This window comes from Stigmatopora nigra, chromosome 15 (assembly GCF_051989575.1).
Source record: "Stigmatopora nigra isolate UIUO_SnigA chromosome 15, RoL_Snig_1.1, whole genome shotgun sequence".
NCBI lineage: Eukaryota > Metazoa > Chordata > Actinopteri > Syngnathiformes > Syngnathidae > Stigmatopora > Stigmatopora nigra.
In genome coordinates this window covers 2,148,649-2,173,118 of record NC_135522.1, presented here as the reverse complement: position 1 = coordinate 2,173,118, position 24,470 = coordinate 2,148,649, and the positions used below count along the sequence as shown (strand labels likewise).

At 35.6% G+C, this 24,470-nt stretch overlaps 1 protein-coding gene, 2 long non-coding RNA genes and 14 other non-coding genes across 23 annotated transcripts; 2 read left to right on the top strand and 15 right to left on the bottom strand.

Annotated features, from left to right (window-relative positions):
- Window positions 1-1,400: 1,400 nt before the first annotated feature.
- On the top strand, window positions 1,401-17,706 carry LOC144208628 (uncharacterized). Its single transcript, XR_013328898.1, has 3 exons — window positions 1,401-1,566; window positions 9,309-9,390; window positions 17,602-17,706. It is a non-coding gene; the product is annotated as an uncharacterized LOC144208628 (long non-coding RNA).
- Window positions 17,573-24,468, bottom strand: LOC144208626 (uncharacterized). Of its 3 annotated transcripts, XM_077734567.1 has the most exons (22): window positions 24,340-24,468; window positions 24,142-24,243; window positions 23,875-23,953; window positions 23,585-23,683; window positions 23,311-23,399; window positions 23,045-23,120; window positions 22,770-22,861; window positions 22,498-22,578; window positions 22,220-22,308; window positions 21,664-21,752; window positions 21,385-21,473; window positions 21,129-21,202; window positions 20,853-20,944; window positions 20,576-20,671; window positions 20,318-20,385; window positions 20,076-20,209; window positions 19,536-19,701; window positions 19,298-19,379; window positions 19,079-19,172; window positions 18,797-18,890; window positions 17,778-18,183; window positions 17,573-17,689 (listed from the first exon to the last, which is right to left on the bottom strand). In XM_077734567.1, exons 17-21 carry the CDS (start codon window positions 19,612-19,614, stop codon window positions 18,167-18,169), a joined length of 366 nt encoding a protein of 121 aa, XP_077590693.1. In that variant the 5' UTR covers window positions 19,615-19,701; window positions 20,076-20,209; window positions 20,318-20,385; window positions 20,576-20,671; window positions 20,853-20,944; window positions 21,129-21,202; window positions 21,385-21,473; window positions 21,664-21,752; window positions 22,220-22,308; window positions 22,498-22,578; window positions 22,770-22,861; window positions 23,045-23,120; window positions 23,311-23,399; window positions 23,585-23,683; window positions 23,875-23,953; window positions 24,142-24,243; window positions 24,340-24,468; the 3' UTR covers window positions 17,573-17,689; window positions 17,778-18,166. The 3 variants fall into 3 exon arrangements, with proteins under 3 accessions (XP_077590693.1, XP_077590692.1, XP_077590695.1); XM_077734566.1 differs by lacking the exons at window positions 17,573-17,689; window positions 17,778-18,183 and having other exon boundaries at window positions 18,698-18,890; XM_077734569.1 differs by lacking the exons at window positions 17,573-17,689; window positions 17,778-18,183 and having other exon boundaries at window positions 18,698-18,890; window positions 19,557-19,701.
- Window positions 17,772-20,745, top strand: LOC144208627 (uncharacterized). 5 transcript variants are annotated; one of them, XR_013328897.1, is made up of 7 exons: window positions 17,772-17,813; window positions 17,888-17,929; window positions 18,603-18,680; window positions 18,938-19,033; window positions 19,107-19,637; window positions 20,119-20,173; window positions 20,286-20,745. It is a non-coding gene; the product is annotated as an uncharacterized LOC144208627 (long non-coding RNA). The 5 variants fall into 5 exon arrangements; XR_013328895.1 differs by lacking the exon at window positions 18,938-19,033; XR_013328893.1 differs by lacking the exon at window positions 18,938-19,033 and having other exon boundaries at window positions 17,778-17,929.
- LOC144209227 (small nucleolar RNA SNORD35) lies at window positions 20,452-20,537 on the bottom strand. Its single transcript, XR_013329053.1, has one exon. It is a non-coding gene; the product is annotated as a small nucleolar RNA SNORD35 (small nucleolar RNA).
- Window positions 20,734-20,817, bottom strand: LOC144209212 (small nucleolar RNA SNORD35). Its single transcript, XR_013329039.1, has one exon. It is a non-coding gene; the product is annotated as a small nucleolar RNA SNORD35 (small nucleolar RNA).
- Window positions 21,009-21,092, bottom strand: LOC144209228 (small nucleolar RNA SNORD35). The gene has a single exon (XR_013329054.1). It is a non-coding gene; the product is annotated as a small nucleolar RNA SNORD35 (small nucleolar RNA).
- Window positions 21,266-21,349, bottom strand: LOC144209220 (small nucleolar RNA SNORD35). The gene has a single exon (XR_013329046.1). It is a non-coding gene; the product is annotated as a small nucleolar RNA SNORD35 (small nucleolar RNA).
- Window positions 21,545-21,628, bottom strand: LOC144209216 (small nucleolar RNA SNORD35). Its single transcript, XR_013329042.1, has one exon. It is a non-coding gene; the product is annotated as a small nucleolar RNA SNORD35 (small nucleolar RNA).
- Window positions 21,828-21,911, bottom strand: LOC144209225 (small nucleolar RNA SNORD35). Its single transcript, XR_013329051.1, has one exon. It is a non-coding gene; the product is annotated as a small nucleolar RNA SNORD35 (small nucleolar RNA).
- Window positions 22,098-22,181, bottom strand: LOC144209226 (small nucleolar RNA SNORD35). The gene has a single exon (XR_013329052.1). It is a non-coding gene; the product is annotated as a small nucleolar RNA SNORD35 (small nucleolar RNA).
- Window positions 22,379-22,462, bottom strand: LOC144209218 (small nucleolar RNA SNORD35). The gene has a single exon (XR_013329044.1). It is a non-coding gene; the product is annotated as a small nucleolar RNA SNORD35 (small nucleolar RNA).
- Window positions 22,651-22,734, bottom strand: LOC144209217 (small nucleolar RNA SNORD35). Its single transcript, XR_013329043.1, has one exon. It is a non-coding gene; the product is annotated as a small nucleolar RNA SNORD35 (small nucleolar RNA).
- Window positions 22,925-23,008, bottom strand: LOC144209223 (small nucleolar RNA SNORD35). Its single transcript, XR_013329049.1, has one exon. It is a non-coding gene; the product is annotated as a small nucleolar RNA SNORD35 (small nucleolar RNA).
- LOC144209214 (small nucleolar RNA SNORD35) lies at window positions 23,191-23,274 on the bottom strand. Its single transcript, XR_013329040.1, has one exon. It is a non-coding gene; the product is annotated as a small nucleolar RNA SNORD35 (small nucleolar RNA).
- On the bottom strand, window positions 23,466-23,549 carry LOC144209221 (small nucleolar RNA SNORD35). Its single transcript, XR_013329047.1, has one exon. It is a non-coding gene; the product is annotated as a small nucleolar RNA SNORD35 (small nucleolar RNA).
- LOC144209219 (small nucleolar RNA SNORD35) lies at window positions 23,755-23,838 on the bottom strand. The gene has a single exon (XR_013329045.1). It is a non-coding gene; the product is annotated as a small nucleolar RNA SNORD35 (small nucleolar RNA).
- LOC144209215 (small nucleolar RNA SNORD35) lies at window positions 24,024-24,107 on the bottom strand. Its single transcript, XR_013329041.1, has one exon. It is a non-coding gene; the product is annotated as a small nucleolar RNA SNORD35 (small nucleolar RNA).
- Window positions 24,469-24,470: the final 2 nt, after the last annotated feature.

Here is a 24,470-nt window from a genome sequence, read left to right as displayed (position 1 = left end):
ACATCAAATGCGTAAAAAAACGCCCCCCCCCCCTCCTGCCGATAGCCGTTAAAGTTCAAACGTAACCAAGAGAATAACGCAGTTTTTTTTAAATATTTTTCCTGTTTACGTTTTTTTTCTTTTCTTTTAAAGTTGAGGAGGTTTCCTGGAGATGTTCTCTTCTTAGTCAGGTCAGAAAAGGTGACCCGGGAAGTCCAAGGCTTTTCCGTCAATACTGTAGAGACAAAGAGGAGTCGACCCTTTTCCGCCTGTATGTTATTTTCATACTTTGGACTACCTGTTTTTTGTTTGGTTTTGTTTTTATAGTCACTGATGAGACTTCCATGTTTGTGTCGGCCTGGTAAGCTAACATAAGGGAGTCATTTTTCACCAACGCTAACTTCGAGACATTAGACCAAACTACGGCCCGCGGGCCACATCCGGCCCGCTAGGCCTTTTAATCCGGCCCGCCGACATTGTCCAAATAATGTTTTTTTTTCCCCAAAGATGGCGCCGTCACGCGAAAGCCAGTGGCAGTAGCTCTGTTCACTCTTATTAGTTTTTTTTGTGTGTTTTAAAGCCCCTCTATCTTTTTTTTTAAATGACATTTTTATATTTCTTAATACTTTTTACTTGACTTTGTACTTTATACTTTTTACTTGAATGATGAGTGATGAGTATGTTAATACTTTACTCCTTTTTTCTGTTTGTTTCATATGTACTGTTAACGGATGCACTTTTTTATCTGTATCCTATCTTGTGCTGACCCCGCCCATCTGTCAGATTTTTAAAGTCAAATTTGTTAAGTGTAGATTTTTGGAAAGAAATCAACATGTTGCAAATGAAAATCTCTTAGATTGACCTCCTTTGTTATTATTGTTGTTTTGGTTCTTTAGTCATCCTGCTCAATCTGTGATATAAACATATTTTTATATTTTTTCTTAATTTGACCGCTTTTAAAACCTGATGCAGCGTAGATATTTCTTAATATTTGTCTTAATTTCACTACTTATGCAGACTAGACATTGTTTTTTAAAGATTTATGCTTACAATTAGGACATTTAATGACATCTGTCAAGACTGTGAATACATATTCATGACAAGCATAATTATGTTAATCTTACCAGACTATCAACTAATGTATGACTACAAAAATAAGTCGCATCAACATGTTACTTTTACCTTAAAAATATATTTTTACTTAAAGTATACCCCCATTAATGAATGGCACTTTGTATTTTCCAGGTCTACATGGACCCTTAAGATGAATATCTCATCACAACTGATCAAGTTGGAGAGTTTTTCCACGTTGTACCACTCCAGAAATCCTTCAAATGTTGACCCAGGTTTGCGACCCCGCCTAACTTTTATACAAAACACTCGTCGGCGCCTCTGACCTGCCGCCGCCATTTTGGCAACGCTTCTTTGTTGTCGATCCTCGGAGGAATGGACAATGAGGCTTTGGCAAACAAAAGGAGAGACTAAGAGCTATTGTACGCTTGACTGAACTCACTGCTTTTGGAAACAAGTCAAATGGAAACCAAACAGCCCCCCCCCCCCCACCCACCCAGGGCATCTTCAATGGAGGTATGTTGGCTTCAATTCAAGATATCTTATCTGTATCTCTTAAATTAGCAAAGTCTACGTACAAATTGATACTTTAATATCATATTTCTGTCAATCTTGGCCAATTGCTCCCCTTTTTAATGATTGCAATTCCCCTTATTAAGTAATTAAAACTCACGTAGGGTGTACTTAAAAGTTTTATGATTTTTTTCCTAAAATTCAAGGTTCTGTAGATGTCGAGATGATCCGGATTAGAGCCAAAATTGGTAAAAAAAAAGAGCGCTTTTACCCGAAAACTTACTTTAAAAAATCCAGAACAATTTTTTATATGGTGTACTCTTTGAAATGATTAAACTAATAACATAAAATACGAGAAAAACGTATAAGTAGCCAGTTATTTAGTGTATTACCTTCTGCTGCAGCAGGTTTTTGACCAAAAACGTACTTCAAAAATCTTGAACAAAAGTTGTTATACTGCGTACACTTTAAAATGATTAAAAACAATGTAGAAAATACGAGAAAAATGTATAAATTGAAAGTTAATTATGTATTCCCTTCTGCTACAGCAGGTTTTACAAAAAAACGTACTTTAAAAAAATCGCGAACAAAATTTGTTATATGGTGTACAAGAAAAACTTATAAGTATGACTTTTACTAATAGCCATGTGAGGACTAAAACTCTTGCCATATTTGTAGTCCTTTTAGAATTTTTGTTGTTGCTATTTGCATTCGTGCTTGGACCAAATTAGATTGGCATTGTGGGTAATGGAGTTTTGTGTTGTGGCCACTGGGCTTCTTGTTGTGGCAATTTGAATTTATGCTTTGGCTAACATACATTTGCCCTTTTATTCTGGTTTTTAATAGTATTTCACTTATTTAATCATTAGGTGTCATTATCTAAACTAATACAAAAAATCCCCTTTAATTTATATAAAACACATTCCTTTACGTTTCTAACAGGTTTTACATAGCGGTATTTCGCATTAAGCTCATTAAATTATGACTAGAATCTAATTCATAGTCACATGACCAAACAGTATCTTACTAAAGGGTGGCTTGGTGATGCCGCCCGTCGTCATGACGACCATCCAGCTCCATGTCCATGCCCCCCTTTAGCCGTGACCCCTTCCCACGGTGTCGGCACACTTTCCCCCCCAGGGTGGTTTTGCACACAACATCTGCCCCGTCTGCCAGACACCCCCCCTCCCCCCTCACAAGAGCTTTGCGGGTCTCCGCCAACACCTGCTGGGAAGGTCAAAGGTCAAGCTTCCAACTTATTTGGAACTCATTTTATGTCCACTTTATTCACCGCAAATGATGACATTTAGTGCAAAAAAAATGCAGACAATGGTCAGTTTTTGAGGGGTCCTTTTCCCGCCTCGTGGTGGTCATGTGCAGACGGGGTGGGGGTGGGAGTGGGAGCCCCCCCCCCCCCTTCGTTCTAAAGGAATCGAAAGCGACTTTTGTCAATCTGCCGCGGCATTCCACAATAGCGCATTCACAATGGGACTCTCTCTCTCTCTCTCTGGTTGTCTTTTTTACACCCGGCAGATGGCTTTGCCCCGGGGCCATCCACGCCAAGCCAAGCCAAGCCACGCCCCCCAATTCTTTGGGCTCCATAGATCAAGTAAAGGGATCTTGGATGCTAATGCTACCGAGCTAACGTTGCATTTCAACGTTTTATCGTTTATTGGGAAAGAAAGCAAACTACGGCCTGCGGGCCACATTCGGCCCGTTAGGTTTTTTAATCCGGCCCGCCAACGTTGTCCAAATATTTTTAATTTTTTTTATTTATCTATTATTATTATTTTATTTTATTTTTTTCCCCAAAATGGCGCCATCACACGGAAGCCAGTGGCAGTAGCTCTGTCCACTCTTATTAGTTTTTAGTGTTTTACACTAAACATATCTTTTTTAAATAACATTTTAATATTTCTTAATACTTTTTACTTGACTTTGTACTTTATACTTTTGACTTTAATGATGACTGATGTGTATGTTAATACTTTAGTCCTTTTTTTCCCCTTTATGTTTCATATGTACTGTTAACGGATGCACTTTTTTATTTGTATCGTATCTTGTACTGACTCGGCCCACCTGTCACATTTTTTAAGTGAATTGGGTAGGCCTTTGAGTCGCAATTTATTAGGAAATAACATGCTACAGCTTGCTTAACTTTACGAGAAGAGCATGTGGACTAGCTCCAAGGTCAAGATCTTTTCAGTGTGTTGGCGTTGACTGGAATAATAGCAGGACAAATAGTCACTATGAAGCTAGCCAGGGAACTTTGACCTCCAGCTGCACGGCTTCCTGGGTGGGACCGGTCGCCGCTTTCCAAAAAACTCTCACGTTATGGCCTTTAAGTGTCAGATTTTTCCACCCGTTTTGAAGAATTTAGAAGCCGGTTGCCGTCATTGTTGTTGTTGTTGTTGGGTTGTGGCCACTGGATGTATGAAATATGCCTTAAATGGACAATATGTAATAGACAAGTCCTAAAATAATGATAAAAGCTGCATTGTTTACTTCTGGCTAAATGAAGACATGTGTTGTAGCGTCTATGACTAAAATAGAAACCCGACAGTAACACGAGGATTAACAAGGCTTGGACAGAGAGGAGGGACGGCGTGCAACGTGATGCCGCCACAGGAAGCGCGTGCAGCCATGTCAGCAAAGGAAGTTGACTCTGCTTTCGTGTTTTCGTGGCCAAACGGCTGCTTAAATCAGCTAAATTTCCCTACTTTGATAGAGCTAATGTAGAGACTTGGGCAAACTACGGCCCGCGGGCCACATACGGGCCCGTCATGATTTCTAATCCGGTCCACCAACGTTGTCCAAATATTTTTTAATTTATTTATTATTATTTTATTTTTTTTCCTCAAGATGGCGCCGTCACACGCAAGCCAGTGGCAGTAATTAAGTCCACTCTTATTAGTTTTTCATATTTTAAAGCCCCTTTTATCTTTTTTTAAATGACATTTTAATATTTCTTAATACTTTTTACTTGACTTTGTACTTTATACTTTTTACTTTAATAATAAGTGATGAGTATGTTAATACTTTACTCCTTTTTTCTCTATGTTTCATATGTACTGTTAACGGATGCACTTTTTTATTTGTATCATATCTTGTGTTGACCCCGCCCCCTCTGTAAATTTTTTAAAGTAATGTGGCCCCCCCTGCACCCAAAAAATTGCCCACCCCTTGGTCTAGTATTTTAGCTGACAAGTGCTACGTAATCCAGGCTAAATTCAAGCTTCTTGTGCAGGCCATCTTCAGTTATCTTGTTTTTTTTAGTTGGAAAACCCCCGTTTTTTCCCCCACTTCATTATTATGGCCAGCTTCAAAAGATTCTTATCAGGCCTTTTAGATAAGATAAACTCGTATGACTTGCTATAAGAATTTATGATTTGTTTTTTCTTCTTTGTGGAATGTTCAAAAATGGCCGTTATCACTAAAGGAGGGTTAAGCACCCCTGGATTTGACCTGGGTTAGGTCATAGGGTCATTTTTTTGGCGCCATTTGGAAGGAGGGGGCGGGGTTAAGTTGGTGTAATTTGTAGCATTTGTGGCTAGCGAATGGTCAGACTTGAAAAGACTTAAAGTGACAGTGATTGGATTTGTTCCTTTCCATTTCATTTCTTTGTTCTTTGTAGCAAAACAGGAAGACGGTCCTTTTTTTGTCCATCATTGTGGTCGTCGTCTCCATTGGCTTCCTGTCCTTTGTTAGTCGCCAACAAAGGCACGTGAAATACAAACTAGACAGCATCCAGGAAGAGGTGCTTAAGTCAAAAGATAATATTATGTGCCAGCTACAGCAGAATGGGGTGTTATGGGATGTCGTTGTTTTTTTTAGGAGATTGCAGTTAGAAAAAGAATGGATGGATTTCTTTTTTAATGTTATTGTCCTAAGAAAGTCATGATTTGACTTTGTGTTTTGCAGAAGAAATGTGTATGTTAGCTTATTAGCATTAGCAGTCAATACGTTCGAATAGTACTTCGGAAAACTAAAAATGGCCTTTTTTGTGCACTATTGAGGCTTGTTTTCGTTCCCATCTCATTGTTGTTAACTTTAGCAGCTAGCCTCCATGCTTACCCTCTAATGCTGGTATATATTAATATAGTTTATTAGCCCCCCCCCCCCCCAAAAAAAAAAACAACAATCATTTTTCAGTGAATTATTTGATCTAAACAACAAATTACTACTGATTATACTACAGTTTACCCCCCCCCCCCCCAAAAAAAAACAATCATTTGTCAGTGAAGTATTTGATCAAAAACAACAAAATACTACTCATTATACTCCAGTTTATCCCCCCAAAAAAAAACAATCATTTGATCAAAACAACAAATTACTACTCATTATACTCCAGTTTACCCCCCCCCCCCCCCACCACCACCACCCAAAAAACAATAATTTGCCCATGAAGTATTTGATTAAAAACAACAAAATACTACTCTACTTCCCTCTATCTGCTTAATCCACATTAAAAAAATAGGCTAAAAATCAGCGTTTACGTCGTACCAATTTCCAAACAAAACATTTATCAACCATTTTCCCCCCAAAAAAACATTGAAGTTCTTTAAAAAAAAATAACCCAAACTAACTAAACTTAACAGGTACAGTACTCCAAAAAAACAAATTTCTTTCTGAAATACCCCAAATGCTAACCATTAGCTTAGCAATTGACAGCCACCTCCAAAATTCAAAGCACTTGAAAAACTCTCCGCCAATGAAATGCGATACACAGTACACAACGATGGATTACGCCCAGGTTCCCATGACCCCGCCCCCTCCTCCCTCGGTCGTCATTATCACCCAACAGGAGGGAATTTACAATAGGTCGGCTAGATGAGATAACGTAGCGAGCGGTCCCAGCAGCAGGCCAGCGACTCCACGGGTACGATTAGATATCCGGGTCCCAGGGTGTTGCGTTGCCTCGGGGCCCTCGGGGGGGTGCCGAAGCCGGCCCCTGCCATCTGCCGGCCCCCTAAACTGTTGCCACGGGGCGTTTTTCATCCAAGTTTTCTCCCGTTACCTTTCAAAATGTCGTCTATAAAAAAAGGGTAAAAAACAGAAGTGATTTTTTCTTTTTTTGCATGTGATGGAATTTTTTTGTTGAATAAATGAGGTCGGGTCAGACCTCAAGAGGGATGGCCAGGGTTAAAGGTGGGGCCATGCTTTGAGGCGGGATCCAGTTGCGGTTAATGTTTGGGTTAGCGTAACATACACCGATAGATGGAAGGGAAATGGATCAATTACAATGCACGCTAAAATGTTGACTTTTTGTGCTAAAATATTGACTTTTTGTGCTAAAATGTTGACTTTTTGTGCTAAAATGTTGACTTTTTGTGCTAAAATGTTGACTTTTTGTGCTAAAATGTTGACTTTTTGTGCTAAAAGGTTGACTTTTTGTGCTAAAATGTTGACTTATTGTGCTAAAATGTTGACTTTTTGTGCTAAAATGTTGACTTGTGCTAAAATGTTGACTTTTTGTGCTAAAATACTGACCACCGACGTTCAAAAAAACAACTAAGAGAACTATTAAGGTTAACTAACTACCAAGTAAGATTTAAAAAGAAATAATTTCAATGTTTTTGACATTAAACGACTAAAAAGTACAAATTTAGAACTAGTCCAAGGATAATGATTATTTTTCAATACATTCCTTTTTACTTAATACTTGAGTATGTTAATACTATAGTCCTTTTTTTCTCTTTGTTTCATATGTACTATTAACGGATGCACTTTTTTATATGTATCGTATCTTGTGCTGACCCCGCCCATCTTTCAAATTTTTAAAGTCAATGTGGCCCCCCCAGACCCAAAAGTTTGCCCACCCCTGATCTAGATAGACTACAAAATTTGAAAGATACTATGTTTATTTAATACACAATATACAGAGGGAAATACAGGGCAGCCAATCATATTTGCTCGCCAGATTACTTTGATAATCCCGAAATATGATCTTAATGAGCCATGACGACATCTGTGGAAACACTTTAAATCAGTTATGTCAGCCACCTTTAACGCATCCATCGTGACGTGCTCATTTAGTGAAGATCACGCGCGTGCCATTTTGCCACTCGACCTTTTGGACTCAATGATTATTCCAGATGGGGACAGACTTTTTGACCTTTGGGTGATTGACGCCGTACTTAATGGGAGAACAATAACTTTATTCTGTGTATTTTCGTACAAAGAATCTTGTTTCATAAATTTAAAAAGGAACAACCTAATTTTCTGTCTAATATGTAGAAAAACATCAAGAAATAACATTTTATAATACACTGTCATATACTCAAATCTTATGTACTATATTACACTATATATATATAATTTACTGCTCTGTACTACACTACAACATACTATATTATGTTCTACCGTATATATATATATTTACTATAGATTTTTTGTACCAATTATCTCATTTTACCAATGTATACGTAGTCTCGTCTTGTTTTTTTTGTGTTTTTTTTTCAGTCAAACTGGTTTAAATAAGTGCATGTTTACACTATCGTTACTGAATTTAACCAAGAAGTATTAAAAATAGGGATACCCAATTCCCCCCAAAAAATAACCAAATTCCATGACTTTCACCCAATGAAATCGCCACTTTTTTGGGTCAATTAGGACAGCCTTTTTTGCCTTCAGCTTTTTCAAATGAATAATGAATGAAGTATTCGCAATCACAAGATAATCACAAGATTTTCAAGTGACACAATTGTTGCCTTTATGTGAAAGTGGCAAGCTTTTTTTCTATCATAACCGCCACCATCTGGGGATGATGAAAAGGGGGCGTGACCCTACTCACCACTCCAATGACCTTGACCTCTGACCTCCCTGGAGGTTAGCGTTATGACAGCATGGCCTTTGCCTTGGCTGCATGCCACGTGACTCTGAATGATTGACAGGTTAGCGACCTGTTAAAATGGCGCTCGTTTAAGTGAGTGGCAATGAGTGTCCAATTTAGTTTTTCATGACTGGCTGGCAGTGAAAATAGGAAAAAAATGGATTACTGTAATGTTTAATTTTTTGACCAATTTGTATGATTTAAAAAAAAAAAATATGAACACAGTACTCATGCTTTAACAAGTTGATAAAAACATAGGAAGTACTTCTACTGTTTAGAAAAATATTGCATTTTTTTGCTTTTTGCCAAGTACTAATAGTTTTTTATTAAAAAAATGTATTTATTTTCTTATTTATGTAGAATAACCAGTAGTTAGGAGTCATATATTTTCTAAATTATCTCGATTTAAAAAAAAAAAAACATGTCCATACTTGATATTTATCCATATTTATACTTTAACCGTAAAAACAATAACCAGTTGGATGTGAAATGTCTTTTAAAACAATTTTATTGGAGCAATTTCCTAAATGTTTCCATCCCATTCACCAACAAATACGTTAAAAAAACAAACGTTACAAACATTCCTGTAAAAAAACATTAACAAAAACATGTCGATAAGCTACAGCTATGCAAACAAACGCAGTTTAAAAACAATGGCGGACGCCTGCATTTATGTAGACGTTTTCCAATCAGACCTTTTCTCTTCTATTATGGATTCTCCAAACTCACCTATTTGCTGTTTTGTGCGATAAAGGCGCCATCTGGTGGAACTTTGATGGTGTTTATAATGTCTCCCTATAGTGCTTATATTTATTTGTATGTAATATAGCGAATAACATTGTTGAAATGTCACAATTTACTTTTCTTTACTGTTGCGCTGTATTTTTATAGATTTTTCTTCTTTTTTTTGTAGGATCAGTGGCGGAACAAATGTGACCCGGATGACCGTCAACGGGACCCTGCAGGCTTTTTGTCTTCAAAAACGACATAGTATAGTAAGGCTTTTTCTCTTAAAAACGACATAGTATAGTAAGGCTTTTTTTCGCAAAAAAAACGACAGTATAGTATGGCTTTTTTTCGCAAAAAAACGACATAGTATAGTAAGGCTTTTTTTTCGCAAAAAAACGACATAGTATAGTAAGGCTTTTTATTGCAAAAAACGACATACTATAGTAAGGCTTTTTTTCTTTAAAAACGACATAGTATAGTAAGGCTTTTTTTCGTTAAAAAACGACATAGTATAGTAAGGCTTTTTTCGCAAAAAAACGACATAGTATAGTAAGGCTTTTTTTCGCAAAAAAACGACATAGTATAGTAAGGCTTTTTTTCGCAATAAAACGACATAGTATAGTATGGCTTTTTATCGCAAAAAAACGACATAGTATAGTAAGGCTTTTTATCGCAAAAAAACGACATAGTATAGTAAGGCTTTTTATTGCAAAAAACGACATAGTATAATGGCGCCATTATAAAGCTAAGGCTTTTTTTCGCAAAAAAACGACATAGTATAGTAAGGCTTTTTATTGCAAAAAACGACATAGTATAGTAAGGCTTTTTTTCGCAAAAAAACGACATAGTATAGTAAGGCTTTTTTATCGCAAAAAACGACATAGTATAGTAAGGCTTTTTTCGCAAAAAAACGACATAGTATAGTAAGGCTTTTTTTCTTAAAAAACGACATAGTATAGTAAGGCTTTTTATCGCAAAAAAACGACATAGTATAGTAAGGCTTTTTATTGCAAAAAACGACTTAGTATAGTAAGGCTTTTTTTCGCAAAAAAACGACATAGTATAGTAAGGCTTTTTATTGCAAAAAACGACATACTATAGTAAGGCCTTTTTCGCAAAAAAACGACATAGTATAGTAAGGCTTTTTATCGCCAAAAACGACATAGTATAGTAAGGCTTTTTTTCGCAAAAAAACGACATAGTATAGTAAGGCTTTTTTTCGCAAAAAAACGACATAGTATAGTAAGGCTTTTTTTCTTAAAAAACGACATAGTATAGTATGGCTTTTTATCGCAAAAACCGACATAGTATAGTATGGCTTTTTTTCTTAAAAAACGACATAGTATAGTAAGGCTTTTTATTGCAAAAAACGACATAGTATAGTAAGGCTTTTTTTCGCAAAATAACGACATAGTATAGTAAGGCTTTTTATTGCAAAAAACGACATAGTATAGTATGGCTTTTTTTCGCAAAAAAACGACATAGTATAGTAAGGCTTTTTATCGCAAAAAAACGACATAGTATAGTAAGGCTTTTTATTGCAAAAAACGAGATACTATAGTAAGGCTTTTTTCGCAAAAAAACGACATAGTATAGTAAGGCTTTTTTTTCACAAAAAAACGACATAGTATAGTAAGGCTTTTTATCGCCAAAAAACGATATAGTATAGTAAGGCTTTTTTTTCGCAAAAAAACGACATAGTATAGTAAGGCTTTTTATCGCCAAAAAACGACATATTATAGTAAGGCTTTTTTTTCGCAAAATAACGACATAGTATAGTAAGGCTTTTTATTGCAAAAAACGACATACTATAGTAAGGCTTTTTTTCGCCAAAAAACGACATAGTTTAGTAAGGCTTTTTTTCGCAAAAAAACGACATAGTATAGTAAGGCTTTTTTTCGCAAAAAAACGACATAGTATAGTATGGCTTTTTATCGCAAAAAACGACATAGTATAGTATGGCTTTTTTTCTTAAAAAACGACATAGTATAGTAAGGCTTTTTATCGCAAAAAAACGACATAGTATAGTAAGGCTTTTTATTGCAAAAAACGACATAGTATAGTAAGGCTTTTTTTCGCAAAAAAACGACATAGTATAGTAAGGCTTTTTATCGCCAAAAAACGACATAGTATAGTAAGGCTTTTTATTGCAAAAAACGACATAGTATAGTAAGGCTTTTTTTTTCGCAAAATAACGACATAGTATAGTAAGGCTTTTTATTGCAAAAAACGACATACTATAGTAAGGCTTTTTTTCGCAAAAAAACGACATAGTATAGTAAGGCTTTTTATCGCCAAAAAACGATATAGTATAGTAAGGCTTTTTTTCGCAAAAAAACCACATAGTATAGTAAGGCTTTTTATCGCCAAAAAACGACATATTATAGTAAGGCTTTTTTTTCGCAAAATAACGACATAGTATAGTAAGGCTTTTTATTGCAAAAAACGACATACTATAGTAAGGCTTTTTTTCGCCAAAAAACGACATAGTTTAGTAAGGCTTTTTTTGCAAAAAAACGACATGGTATAGTATGGCTTTTTATCGCAAAAAACGACATAGTATAGTAAGGCTTTTTATCGCCAAAAAACGACATAGTATAGTAAGGCTTTTTTTCGCAAAAAAACGACATAGTATAGTAAGGCTTTTTTTCGCAAAAAAACGACATAGTATAGTAAGGCTTTTTTTCTTAAAAAACGACATAGTATAGTATGGCTTTTTATCGCAAAAACCGACATAGTATAGTATGGCTTTTTTTCTTAAAAAACGACATAGTATAGTAAGGCTTTTTATTGCAAAAAACGACATAGTATAGTAAGGCTTTTTTTCGCAAAATAACGACATAGTATAGTAAGGCTTTTTATTGCAAAAAACGACATAGTATAGTATGGCTTTTTTTCGCAAAAAAACGACATAGTATAGTAAGGCTTTTTATCGCAAAAAAACGACATAGTATAGTAAGGCTTTTTATTGCAAAAAACGAGATACTATAGTAAGGCTTTTTTCGCAAAAAAACGACATAGTATAGTAAGGCTTTTTTTTCACAAAAAAACGACATAGTATAGTAAGGCTTTTTATCGCCAAAAAACGATATAGTATAGTAAGGCTTTTTTTTCGCAAAAAAACGACATAGTATAGTAAGGCTTTTTATCGCCAAAAAACGACATATTATAGTAAGGCTTTTTTTTCGCAAAATAACGACATAGTATAGTAAGGCTTTTTATTGCAAAAAACGACATACTATAGTAAGGCTTTTTTTCGCCAAAAAACGACATAGTTTAGTAAGGCTTTTTTTCGCAAAAAAACGACATAGTATAGTAAGGCTTTTTTTCGCAAAAAAACGACATAGTATAGTATGGCTTTTTATCGCAAAAAACGACATAGTATAGTATGGCTTTTTTTCTTAAAAAACGACATAGTATAGTAAGGCTTTTTATCGCAAAAAAACGACATAGTATAGTAAGGCTTTTTATTGCAAAAAACGACATAGTATAGTAAGGCTTTTTTTCGCAAAAAAACGACATAGTATAGTAAGGCTTTTTATCGCCAAAAAACGACATAGTATAGTAAGGCTTTTTATTGCAAAAAACGACATAGTATAGTAAGGCTTTTTTTTTCGCAAAATAACGACATAGTATAGTAAGGCTTTTTATTGCAAAAAACGACATACTATAGTAAGGCTTTTTTTCGCAAAAAAACGACATAGTATAGTAAGGCTTTTTATCGCCAAAAAACGATATAGTATAGTAAGGCTTTTTTTCGCAAAAAAACCACATAGTATAGTAAGGCTTTTTATCGCCAAAAAACGACATATTATAGTAAGGCTTTTTTTTCGCAAAATAACGACATAGTATAGTAAGGCTTTTTATTGCAAAAAACGACATACTATAGTAAGGCTTTTTTTCGCCAAAAAACGACATAGTTTAGTAAGGCTTTTTTTGCAAAAAAACGACATGGTATAGTATGGCTTTTTATCGCAAAAAACGACATAGTATAGTAAGGCTTTTTATCGCCAAAAAACGACATAGTATAGTAAGGCTTTTTATCGCAAAAAAACGACATAGTATAGTAAGGCTTTTTATTGCAAAAAACGACATAGTATAGTAAGGCTTTTTTTCGCAAAAAAACGACATAGTATAGTAAGGCTTTTTATCGCCAAAAAACGAGATACTATAGTAAGGCTTTTTTCGCAAAAAAACGACATAGTATAGTAAGGCTTTTTATCGCAAAAAAACGACATAGTATAGTATGGCTTTTTATCGCCAAAAACGACATAGTATAGTAAGGCTTTTTTTCGCAAAAAAACGACATAGTATAGTAAGGCTTTTTTTCGCAAAAAAACGACATAGTATAGTAAGGCTTTTTTTCTTAAAAAACGACATAGTATAGTATGGCTTTTTATCGCAAAAAACGACATAGTATAGTATGACTTTTTTTCTTAAAAAACGACATAGTATAGTAAGGCTTTTTATCGCAAAAAAACGACATAGTATAGTAAGGCTTTTTATTGCAAAAAACGACATAGTATAGTAAGGCTTTTTTTCACAAAAAAACGACATAGTATAGTAAGGCTTTTTATCGCCAAAAAACGACATAGTATAGTAAGGCTTTTTATTGCAAAAAACGACATAGTATAGTAAGGCTTTTTTTCGCAAAAAAACGACATAGTATAGTAAGGCTTTTTATTGCAAAAAACGACATAGTATAGTAAGGCTTTTTATCGCAAAAAAACGACATAGTATAGTATGGCTTTTTATCGCCAAAAACGACATAGTATAGTAAGGCTTTTTTTCGCAAAAAAACGACATAGTATAGTAAGGCTTTTTTTCGCAAAAAAACGACATAGTATAGTAAGGCTTTTTTTCTTAAAAAACGACATAGTATAGTATGGCTTTTTTTCTTAAAAAACGACATAGTATAGTAAGGCTTTTTATCGCAAAAAAACGACATAGTATAGTAAGGCTTTTTATTGCAAAAAACGACATAGTATAGTAAGGCTTTTTTTCGCAAAAAAACGACATAGTATAGTAAGGCTTTTTATCGCCAAAAAACGACATAGTATAGTAAGGCTTTTTATTGCAAAAAACGACATAGTATAGTAAGGCTTTTTTTTTCGCAAAATAACGACATAGTATAGTAAGGCTTTTTATTGCAAAAAACGACATACTATAGTAAGGCTTTTTTTCGCAAAAAAACGACATAGTATAGTAAGGCTTTTTATCGCCAAAAAACGATATAGTATAGTAAGGCTTTTTTTCGCAAAAAAACGACATAGTATAGTAAGGCTTTTTATCGCCAAAAAACGACATATTATAGTAAGGCTTTTTTTCGCAAAATAACGACATAGTATAGTAAGGCTTTTTATTGCAAAAAACGACATACTATAGTAAGGCTTTTTTTCGCCAAAAAACGACATAGTTTAGTAAGGCTTTTTTTGCAAAAAAACGACATGGTATAGTATGGCTTTTTATCGCAAAAAACGACATAGTATAGTAAGGCTTTTTATCGCCAAAAAACGACATAGTATAGTAAGGCTTTTTATCGCAAAAAAACGACATAGTATAGTAAGGCTTTTTATTGCAAAAAACGACATAGTATAGTAAGGCTTTTTTTCGCAAAAAAACGACATAGTATAGTAAGGCTTTTTATTGCAAAAAACGACATAGTATAGTAAGGCTTTTTATCGCAAAAAAACGACATAGTATAGTATGGCTTTTTATCGCCAAAAACGACATAGTATAGTAAGGCTTTTTTTCGCAAAAAAACGACATAGTATAGTAAGGCTTTTTTTCGCAAAAAAACGACATAGTATAGTAAGGCTTTTTTTCTTAAAAAACGACATAGTATAGTATGGCTTTTTTTCTTAAAAAACGACATAGTATAGTAAGGCTTTTTATCGCAAAAAAACGACATAGTATAGTAAGGCTTTTTATTGCAAAAAACGACATAGTATAGTAAGGCTTTTTTTCGCAAAAAAACGACATAGTATAGTAAGGCTTTTTATCGCCAAAAAACGACATAGTATAGTAAGGCTTTTTATTGCAAAAAACGACATAGTATAGTAAGGCTTTTTTTTCGCAAAATAACGACATAGTATAGTAAGGCTTTTTATTGCAAAAAACGACATACTATAGTAAGGCTTTTTTTCGCAAAAAAACGACATAGTATAGTAAGGCTTTTTATCGCCAAAAAACGATATAGTATAGTAAGGCTTTTTTTCGCAAAAAAACGACATAGTATAGTAAGGCTTTTTATCGCCAAAAAACGACATATTATAGTAAGGCTTTTTTTCGCAAAATAACGACATAGTATAGTAAGGCTTTTTATTGCAAAAAACGACATACTATAGTAAGGCTTTTTTTCGCCAAAAAACGACATAGTTTAGTAAGGCTTTTTTTGCAAAAAAACGACATGGTATAGTATGGCTTTTTATCGCAAAAAACGACATAGTATAGTAAGGCTTTTTATCGCCAAAAAACGACATAGTATAGTAAGGCTTTTTATCGCAAAAAAACGACATAGTATAGTAAGGCTTTTTATTGCAAAAAACGACATAGTATAGTAAGGCTTTTTTTCGCAAAAAAACGACATAGTATAGTAAGGCTTTTTATCGCCAAAAAACGAGATACTATAGTAAGGCTTTTTTCGCAAAAAAACGACATAGTATAGTAAGGCTTTTTATCGCAAAAAAACGACATAGTATAGTAAGGCTTTTTTTCGCAAAAAAACGACATAGTATAGTAAGGCTTTTTTTCGCAAAAAAACGACATAGTATAGTAAGGCTTTTTTTCTTAAAAAACGACATAGTATAGTATGGCTTTTTATCGCAAAAAACGACATAGTATAGTATGACTTTTTTTCTTAAAAAACGACATAGTATAGTAAGGCTTTTTATCGCAAAAAAACGACATAGTATAGTAAGGCTTTTTATTGCAAAAAACGACATAGTATAGTAAGGCTTTTTTTCACAAAAAAACGACATAGTATAGTAAGGCTTTTTATCGCCAAAAAACGACATAGTATAGTAAGGCTTTTTATTGCAAAAAACGACATAGTATAGTAAGGCTTTTTTTCGCAAAAAAACGACATAGTATAGTAAGGCTTTTTATTGCAAAAAACGACATACTATAGTAAGGCCTTTTTCGCAAAAAAACGACATAGTATAGTAAGGCTTTTTATCGCCAAAAACGACATAGTGTAGTAAGGCTTTTTTTTCGCAAAAAAAACGACATAGTATAGTAAGGCTTTTTTCGTCAAAAAACGACATAGTATAGTAAGGCTTTTTTTCGCAAAAAAACGACATAGTATAGTAAAGCTTTTTATTGCAAAAAACGACATAGTATAGTAAGGCTTTTTTTCGCAAAAAAACGACATAGTATAGTAAGGCTTTTTTTCACAAAAAAACGACATAGTATAGTAAGGCTTTTTATCACTAAAAAAAACATAGTATAGTTAGGCTTTTTTTCGCAAAAAAACGACATAGTATAGTAAGGCTTTTTATCGCCAAAAAACGACATAGTATAGTAAGGCTTTTTATCGCAAAAAAACGACATAGTATAGTAAGGCTTTTTTTCGCAAAAAAAACGACATAGTATAGTAAGGCTTTTTATCGCCTAAAAACGACATAGTATAGTAAGGCTTTTTATCTCAAAAAAATGACATAGTATAGTAAGGCTTTTTTTCGCAAAAAAACGACATAGTATAGTAAGGCTTTTTATCGCAAAAAACGACATAGTATAGTAAGGCTTTTTATCGCAAAAAACGACATAGTATAGTAAGGCTTTTTTTCGCAAAAAACGACATAGTATAGTAAGGCTTTTTTCGCAAAAAAACAACATAGTATAGTAAGGCTTTTTATTGCAAAAAACGACATACTATAATAAGGCTTTTTTTCGCAAAAAAACGACATAGTATAGTAAGGCTTTTTTTCACAAAAAAACGACATAGTATAGTAAGGCTTTTTATCACAAAAAAAACAGTATAGTAAGGCTTTTTTCGCAAAAAAACGACATAGTATAGTAAGGCTTTTTATCGCCAAAAAAACAACATAGTATAGTAAGGCTTTTTATTGCAAAAAACGACATACTATAATAAGGCTTTTTTTTCGCAAAAAAACGACATAGTATATATAGTAAGGCTTTTTTTCGCAAAAAAACGACATAGTATAGTAAGGCTTTTTATCGCCAAAAAACGACATAGTATAGTAAGGCTTTTTATCGCCAAAAAAACAACATAGTATAGTAAGGCTTTTTATTGCATAAAACGACATACTATAATAAGGCTTTTTTTCGCAAAAAAAACGACATAGTATAGTAAGGCTTTTTATTGCAAAAAACGACATAGTATAGTAAGGCTTTTTTTTCGTTAAAAAACAACATAGTATAGTAAGGATTTTTTGCAAAAAATATTTCTTATAAATAAAATTCAAGGTCACATAATACAATAAGAGATACTTTGCTGACAACTTTTATTTTTTCAGGTTAGTGACAAAGGCAAAAAATGGACGACTTGTGGGATGGACAGTCTTCCAACAAAAAGCTTTCCCAAAGCGTGGAGAATGAAGACACCTACAGACAAAAAAAAAGTAAGTTTAAAAGAGACATTCATGTTGCTGTGCAGAAAATAATTGGTTTCTTTTGTTTTCCTTAGACTCACCTGTGGATGGTGGTGATGAAGGACAGATTTCATCAGGTGACTGACTTGCCTTCAATAGTAAAGCACCAACTCAGCATATTCCCCGCCTCCTCCAACTTCTTACTTTTCAGGTCAACACAACTTGTAGTCAAGACATTCAAATGATGACAAAGGTAAGTGTAGCTGCTTGATGGCGCAGGGGTTAGTTCACTGGACTCCCATGTGGGAGACCTGGGTACAAATCCCGGGTGGGACACATCATTTTCACTTGGTTGTTTCTGTAGACTTGTTGTCAAGAAACTCAAATGAGGACAAAGGAAAGTGTAGTCACTTGGTTGGCGCAGAGGTTAGCTCACTGGACTCCCGCCTGGGAGACCTGGGTTCGAATCCCGCTGTCGCTCTTTGGCTGATCACCACACCAAGTAGTCTGGAAATGGAACAAGAAAAAAAAAAAAGAGAAAAACTTTTTAATTTTTATGAAACACTTAGTCATACTTTTCAGCAAAAGGTTATATTCCGAACTGCCTTCGGCAGTTCGGAAGACACTTGATAGACCTGTATGTGCGAAAGGCGTTCTCGGGTCGGCCTTCGGCCGACCCTCGACCGCTTGCTTGGTCAGTGAACCGCCGACACCGGGAAGCGAACTCACGTTCTCTCGGTGCAAAGGCGAGTGTGCAACCCACAACACCAACTCGTGCCCCACTTATACATGGGTGTTGAAACGTTTTATCCCAGGAAACGGGGTGAAACACTTAGTCATATTTTGGACAAAATGCTTCATACACCACTGAACACTTATACACTTAAACACTTATCAACTGAATAATATTTGGAAAATCTTTGCAGGCACTGGGATTCGAACCTAGGACCACAGAGGTGGTAGACTGATGACTTAGCCACTGGGCCACCAGCCTTTGAGTGAAGGTAGGTGTTGAAAGGTAATGGGGTGAAACACTTAGTCATTTTTTGGACAAAATGCTTCCTCCACCATTCAATACTTATACACTTAAACACTTAGACATTAGAACTTATTCTTTTACCTGAACAATTGTGGGAAAATCTTTGCATGGAGTGGGATTTGAACCAACAACCACAGGTGTGGGAGACTGATGACTTAACCACTGGGCCACCACCCTGTGAGAGAAAACAGTAGTACTTATACTTTTATCTCTTTCATTTAGCTGAATAATGTTGGGAAAATCTTTGCATGCGCTGGGAATTGAACCCAGGACCACAGAGGTGGCAGACTGATGACTTAACCACTAGGCCACTAGCCTGTAAGAGAAAGCTGTAGTACTTGTACTTTTACTTCTTTCATTTACCTGAATAATAGTGGGAAAATCTTTGCAGGCACTTGGATTTGAACCCACGACCAAAGAGGTGGAAGACTGATGACTTAACCACTGGGCCACCACCCTGTGAGAGAAAGCAGTAGTACTTATACTTTTATCTCATTCATTTACCTGAAGAATGTTGGGAAAATCTTTGCATGCGCTGGGAATTGAACCCAGGACCACAGAGGTAGCAGACTGATGACTTACCCACTGACACACCATTCCACAGGATTGGGTAGTAGTATGTTGTTTTGTCTCCAGGTCATACTCAGGACTTGGGCATTAAGACCTGAGGGAGAGAAGTTTGGCGTTGAAAAACTTAGCAGTTAGTTGACTAATATTCACACATTGGTTATTTTTGTACTCTACTTTTCATCATTATTGGAAGGACTTGACTACTTTACGAAAATGTTCCAAAAGCATGCAGTTGTACTTATTATTTTACCCGAATAATAGTTGCACAAACCTTTGCAGGCACTTGGATTTGAGCCCAGGACCACAGTGGCAGCAGACTGATGACTCATGCAGTGAGATACTCTTCACCAAGGTTAGGAGGTAGTATTTGTTGTTTTCTCTTTTCATACTTAGGTTGTACTTAGTTTTTATTGTACCTATAAGTGGGTTAGAATAGCTTAATAAACAGAGCTAACTAGGATATCTATAAAGAAGACCCCTACATTGTATAGCAAAGCTTTTTGCTTGAATAAATAGTTACACATTGTCTTTTTAAAAAATGACTATGTATAGTAAAGCTTAGCTACATAGTATAACTTCTGCCACTAAATAAAAACATTTATGCTGTTTTCTTTAAATTAATGATAGTTTTCTTATTCAAGCTTCTCCCAAAAGATAATATAGTATAGCTTTTCTTTAAATAACTGAGTGTATATATAGTTACTGTTTTCTTAAAAACATTTCTGTGTACTATCAAGTGTCAAGATGAAGATTGTGAGACAACCTCTCACATGGTAAGTAAATGTCTTACCTGTTGAAGTAAGTCAACAACGTCGCAATACTTTCTTTTTCAGATCTTCTATCAAGTCGAATGCGCGTGGAATTCAACCAGAAACCTCTCGCCGCAAAGTAAATCAACTTCTCCCACCCAATTTCTTACTTTGCCTGTGAATCAGTCAACACAAAAATTGAATTGAAACAAGAGTTTATTTTAAATGTGAAAAATTTCTTCTGCTCCTAGAACTTCTGGCTCTGCTTCTTTGCTCCAGCTACCTTCATCTCCTTGAGAACATTGGACTTCACCATCTTGCTTAGCAGCACACACTCCCACTGAGACATCCCTGTGGCGTGGAGAGGAATAAAAACAATTAGCCTTGCCCTCAAAAAATATTTCTTTCACCTTAATTGAAGCTGCTTCAGATTAGCCCTAAGGCAATATCGTCACAGTTAAGAACTTGGATGACCATCGTGAGAAAGATTTACATCATGTGCAGAGATGTAGGTTAAAAAGTGATGCTATAAGGAACATACCTGTTTAGACATTTTCTTGTTCCCCTTCTTTCTGCGGTCTCGGGTGGAGTGTTGCCAGTGAAGGGGCATTTCTTGTCGAGAAGTGTTGTCAGTAGCCTGAGTGGGAAAGAATAGTTTAAAGTGTGCCATTCAAAAAAATCAAATACATTAAAACATTTTATGTTGCTTCAGCTATGCCATAGTGGCTTTCTCCGCAGAACCTTTAAGGTTTGGAAGACCATCGTGAGAAAACATCACGTGCAACTTCAATATTAGAACATATGACACCAAATAGTACCTCTTCTATTAGTGTTTAGAAGGCCATCCCAATAGAATATGGAGATGTTTCCAGCGAAGGGGCATTTCTTGTCGAGAAGTGTTGTCAATAGCCTGAGTAGTAAAGAATAGTTTAAAGTGTGCCATTCAAAAAAAATAAAATGCATCAAAACATTTTGTAGTCGCTTCAGCTATGCCATAGTGGCTTTCTCCGCAGAACCTTTAAGGTTTGGAAGACCGTCGTTAGAAATCATCACATGCAACTTCAATAAAAAAAACACAAGACGCCAAATAGTACCTTTATTAGGGATTTGAAGACCATCCCGAAGTTTCCAGCAAGGGCATTCCTTGTCGAGAAGTGTTGTCAATAGCCTGAGTAGTAAAGAATAGTTTAAAGTGTGCCATTCAAAAAAATCAAATGCATCAAAACACTTTGTAGTTGCTTCAGCTATGCCATAGTGGCTTTCTCCGCAGAACCTTTAAGGTTCAGAAGACCGTCGTCAAAAAACATCACGTGCAACTTCAATATTAGAACATATGGTGCCAAATAGTACCTCCATTGGGGTTTTGAAGGCCATCCCGAAAGAATATGGCCTCGGATGGAGTAAAGGGACATTTCTTGTCGATAGGTGTCGTCAATAGCCTGAGTGGGAAAGAGTAGTTTAAAGTGTCATTGAAAAAAGTTAAAAAATAAAATACACTAAAATACATTTTGTAGTTGCTTCAGTTATGCCATAGTGGCTTTCTCCTCAGAACCCTAAAGGTTTGGAAGACCATCGTGAGAAAACATCACTTGCAACTTCAATATTAGAACACAAGATGCCATATAGTACCTCCATTGGGGTTTTGAAGGCCATCCAGACAGAATAAAGGCCACAGATGGAGACGTTTCCAGTGAAGGGTGTTTCTTGTCGTCAATAGCCTGAGTCGGAAAGAGTAGTTTAAAGTGTCATTAAATTTTTTTTTTTTTTTTAAATCAAATACATTAAAACATTTTGTGGTTGCTTCAGCTATGCCATAGTGGCTTTCTCCGCAGAACCTTTAAGGTTTGGAAGACCGTCGTTAGAAATCATCACGTGCAACTTCAATAAAAAAAACATAAGACACCAAATAGTACCTCTTCTATTGGGGGTTTGAAGCCCATCCCGACGTTTCCAGTGAAGGGGCATTTCTTGTCGATATGTGTTGTCAATAGCCTGAGTGGTAAAGAGTAGTTTTAAGTGTCATTAAATTTAAAAAAAAAAAATCAAATACATTAAAACATTTTGTGGTTGCTTCAGCTATGCCATAGTGGCTTTCTCCGCAGAACCTTTAAGGTTTGGAAGACCGTCGTCAGAAATCATCACGTGCAACTTCAATAAAAAAAAAACATAAGACACCAATTAGTACCTTTATTGGTGTTTAGAAGGCCATCCCGACAGAATACGGAGACGTTTCCAGTGAAGGAGCATTTCTTGTCGGTAAGTGTCGTCAATAGCCTGAGTAGTAAAGAATAGTTTAAAGTGTCATTAAAGAAAAAACATTTAAAAAATAACACTAAAACATTTTGTAGTTGCTTCAGTTATGCCATAGTGGCTTTCTCCGCAGAACCCTTAAGGTTTGGAAGACCATCGTGAGAAAACATCACTTGCAACTTCAATATCAGAACACAATACTAGAAATAGTACCTTTATTGGGGTTTTGAAGGCCAGAATATGGAGACGTTTCCAGTGAAGGGGCATTTCTTGTCGAGAAGTGTCGTCAATGGCCTGAGTGGTAGGTAAGTTTATAGTGTCATTAAAAAAAAAAAAATCAAAAAATAAAATACATTAAAACACTTTGTAGTTGCTTCAGTTATGCCATAGTGGCTTTCTCCGCAGAACCCTAACGGTTTGGAAGACCATCGTGAGAAAACATCACGTGCAACTTCAATATTAGAACATATGACACCAAATATTACCTTTTCTATTAGAGTTTAGAAGGCCATCCCAATGGAATATGGATATGTTTCCAGCGAAGGGGCATTTCTTGTCGAGAAGTGTTGTCAATAGCCTGAGTAGTAAAGAATAGTTTAAAGTGTGCCATTCAAAAATATAAAATGCATCAAAACATTTTGTAGTTGCTTCAGCTATGCCATAGTGGCTTTCTCCGCAGAACCTTTAAGGTTTGGAAGACCGTCGTTAGAAATCATCACATGCAACTTCAATAAAAAAAACACACGACGCCAAATAGTACCTTTATTGGGGATTTGAAGGCCATCCCGAAGTTTCCAGCGAAGGGGCATTTCTTGTCGAGAAGTGTTGTCAATAGCCTGAGTGGTAAAGAGTAGTTTAAAGTGTGCCATTTAAAGAAATAAAAAATAGAATACATTAAAACATATTGTTATTGCTTCAGTTATGCCATAGTGGCTTTCTCCGCAGAACCCTTAAGGTTTGGAAGACCATCGTGAGAAAACATCACGTGCAACTTCAATAAAAAAAACACAAAACTAGAAATAGTACCTCTATTGGGGTTTTGAAGCGCATCCCGACAGAATATGGAGACATTTCCAGTAAAGGGACATTTCTTGTCGACAGAGGTCGTCAATATCCTGAGTGGTAAAGAGTAGTTTAGTGTCATAAAAAAATAATAATAAAAAAATACATTAAAACATTTTGTAGTTGCTTCAGCTATGCCATAGTGGCTTTCTCCGCAGAACCTTTAAGGTTCGGAAGACCGTCGTCAGAAATCATCACGTGCAACTTCAATATTAGAACATAAGACTAGCAATAGTACCTTTTTGGGGGTTTTGAAGCGCATCCCGACAGAATACGGCCTCAGATGGAGACATTTCCAGCTAACGGGGATCTCTTGTCGATGAGTGTCGTCAATAGCCTGAGTGGGAAAGAGTAGTTTAAAGTGTGTCATTAAAAAAACTTAAAAAATAAAATATATTAAAACATTTTGTAGTTGCTTCAGTTATGCCATACTGGCTTTCTCCTCAGAACCCTAACGGTTTGGAAGACCATCGTGATAAAACATCACGTGCAACTTCGATATCAAAACATAAGGCGCCAAAATAGTACCTCTATTGGGGTTTTGAAGGCCATCCCGATAGAATATGGAGACGTTTCCAGTGAAGGGACATTTCTTCTCGTCAATAGCCTGAGTGGTAAAGAGTAGTTTAAAGTGTGCCATTCAAAGAAATAAAAAATAGAATACATTAAAACATTTTGTAATTGCTTCAGTTATGCCATAGTGGCTTTCTCCGCAGAACCCTTAAGGTTTGGAAGACCATCGTGAGAAAACATCACTTGCAACTTCAATAAAAAAAAAAAAACAAGAAATAGTACCTCTTCTATTGGGGTTTTGAAGCCCATCCAGACAGAATACGTCCTCAGATGGAGGCGTTTCCAGTGAAGGGGCATCTCTTTTTGATTAGTGTCGTCAATAGCCTGTGTGGGAAAGAGTAGTTCAAAGTGTCATTAAAAATATATATGTATTTGAGCATTTACAACTTCGATAAAAGAACCTAAAACTAGAAATAGTACCTCTCTTGGGGTTTTGAAGCACAGCCCAACATTTTTATAACGGGGGAGCTTTTCTTCGATCCACCACCTCTCACATGGCAAGACGACGTCTGACCTGTTGAGGTAAGTTCCCACCCACCACCCTACTAAAT

What these genes read in the sequence shown, in the direction of transcription:
- LOC144208626 (XM_077734566.1), bottom strand. Translation starts at nt 19,614, where the DNA reads ATGAGTCATCAGTCTGCTGCCACTGTGGTCCTGGGCTCAAATCCAAGT. An exon ending in GTGGAATGGTGTGTCAGTGG is followed by an intron (nt 19,173 to 19,297) that starts GTAAGTCATCAG and finishes TTTCTCTCACAG; the next exon opens with GGTGGTGGCCCAGTGGTTAA. An exon ending in ATTTTCCCACTATTATTCAG is followed by an intron (nt 18,891 to 19,078) that starts GTAAATGAAAGA and finishes TTTCTCTCACAG; the next exon opens with GGTGGTGGCCCAGTGGTTAA.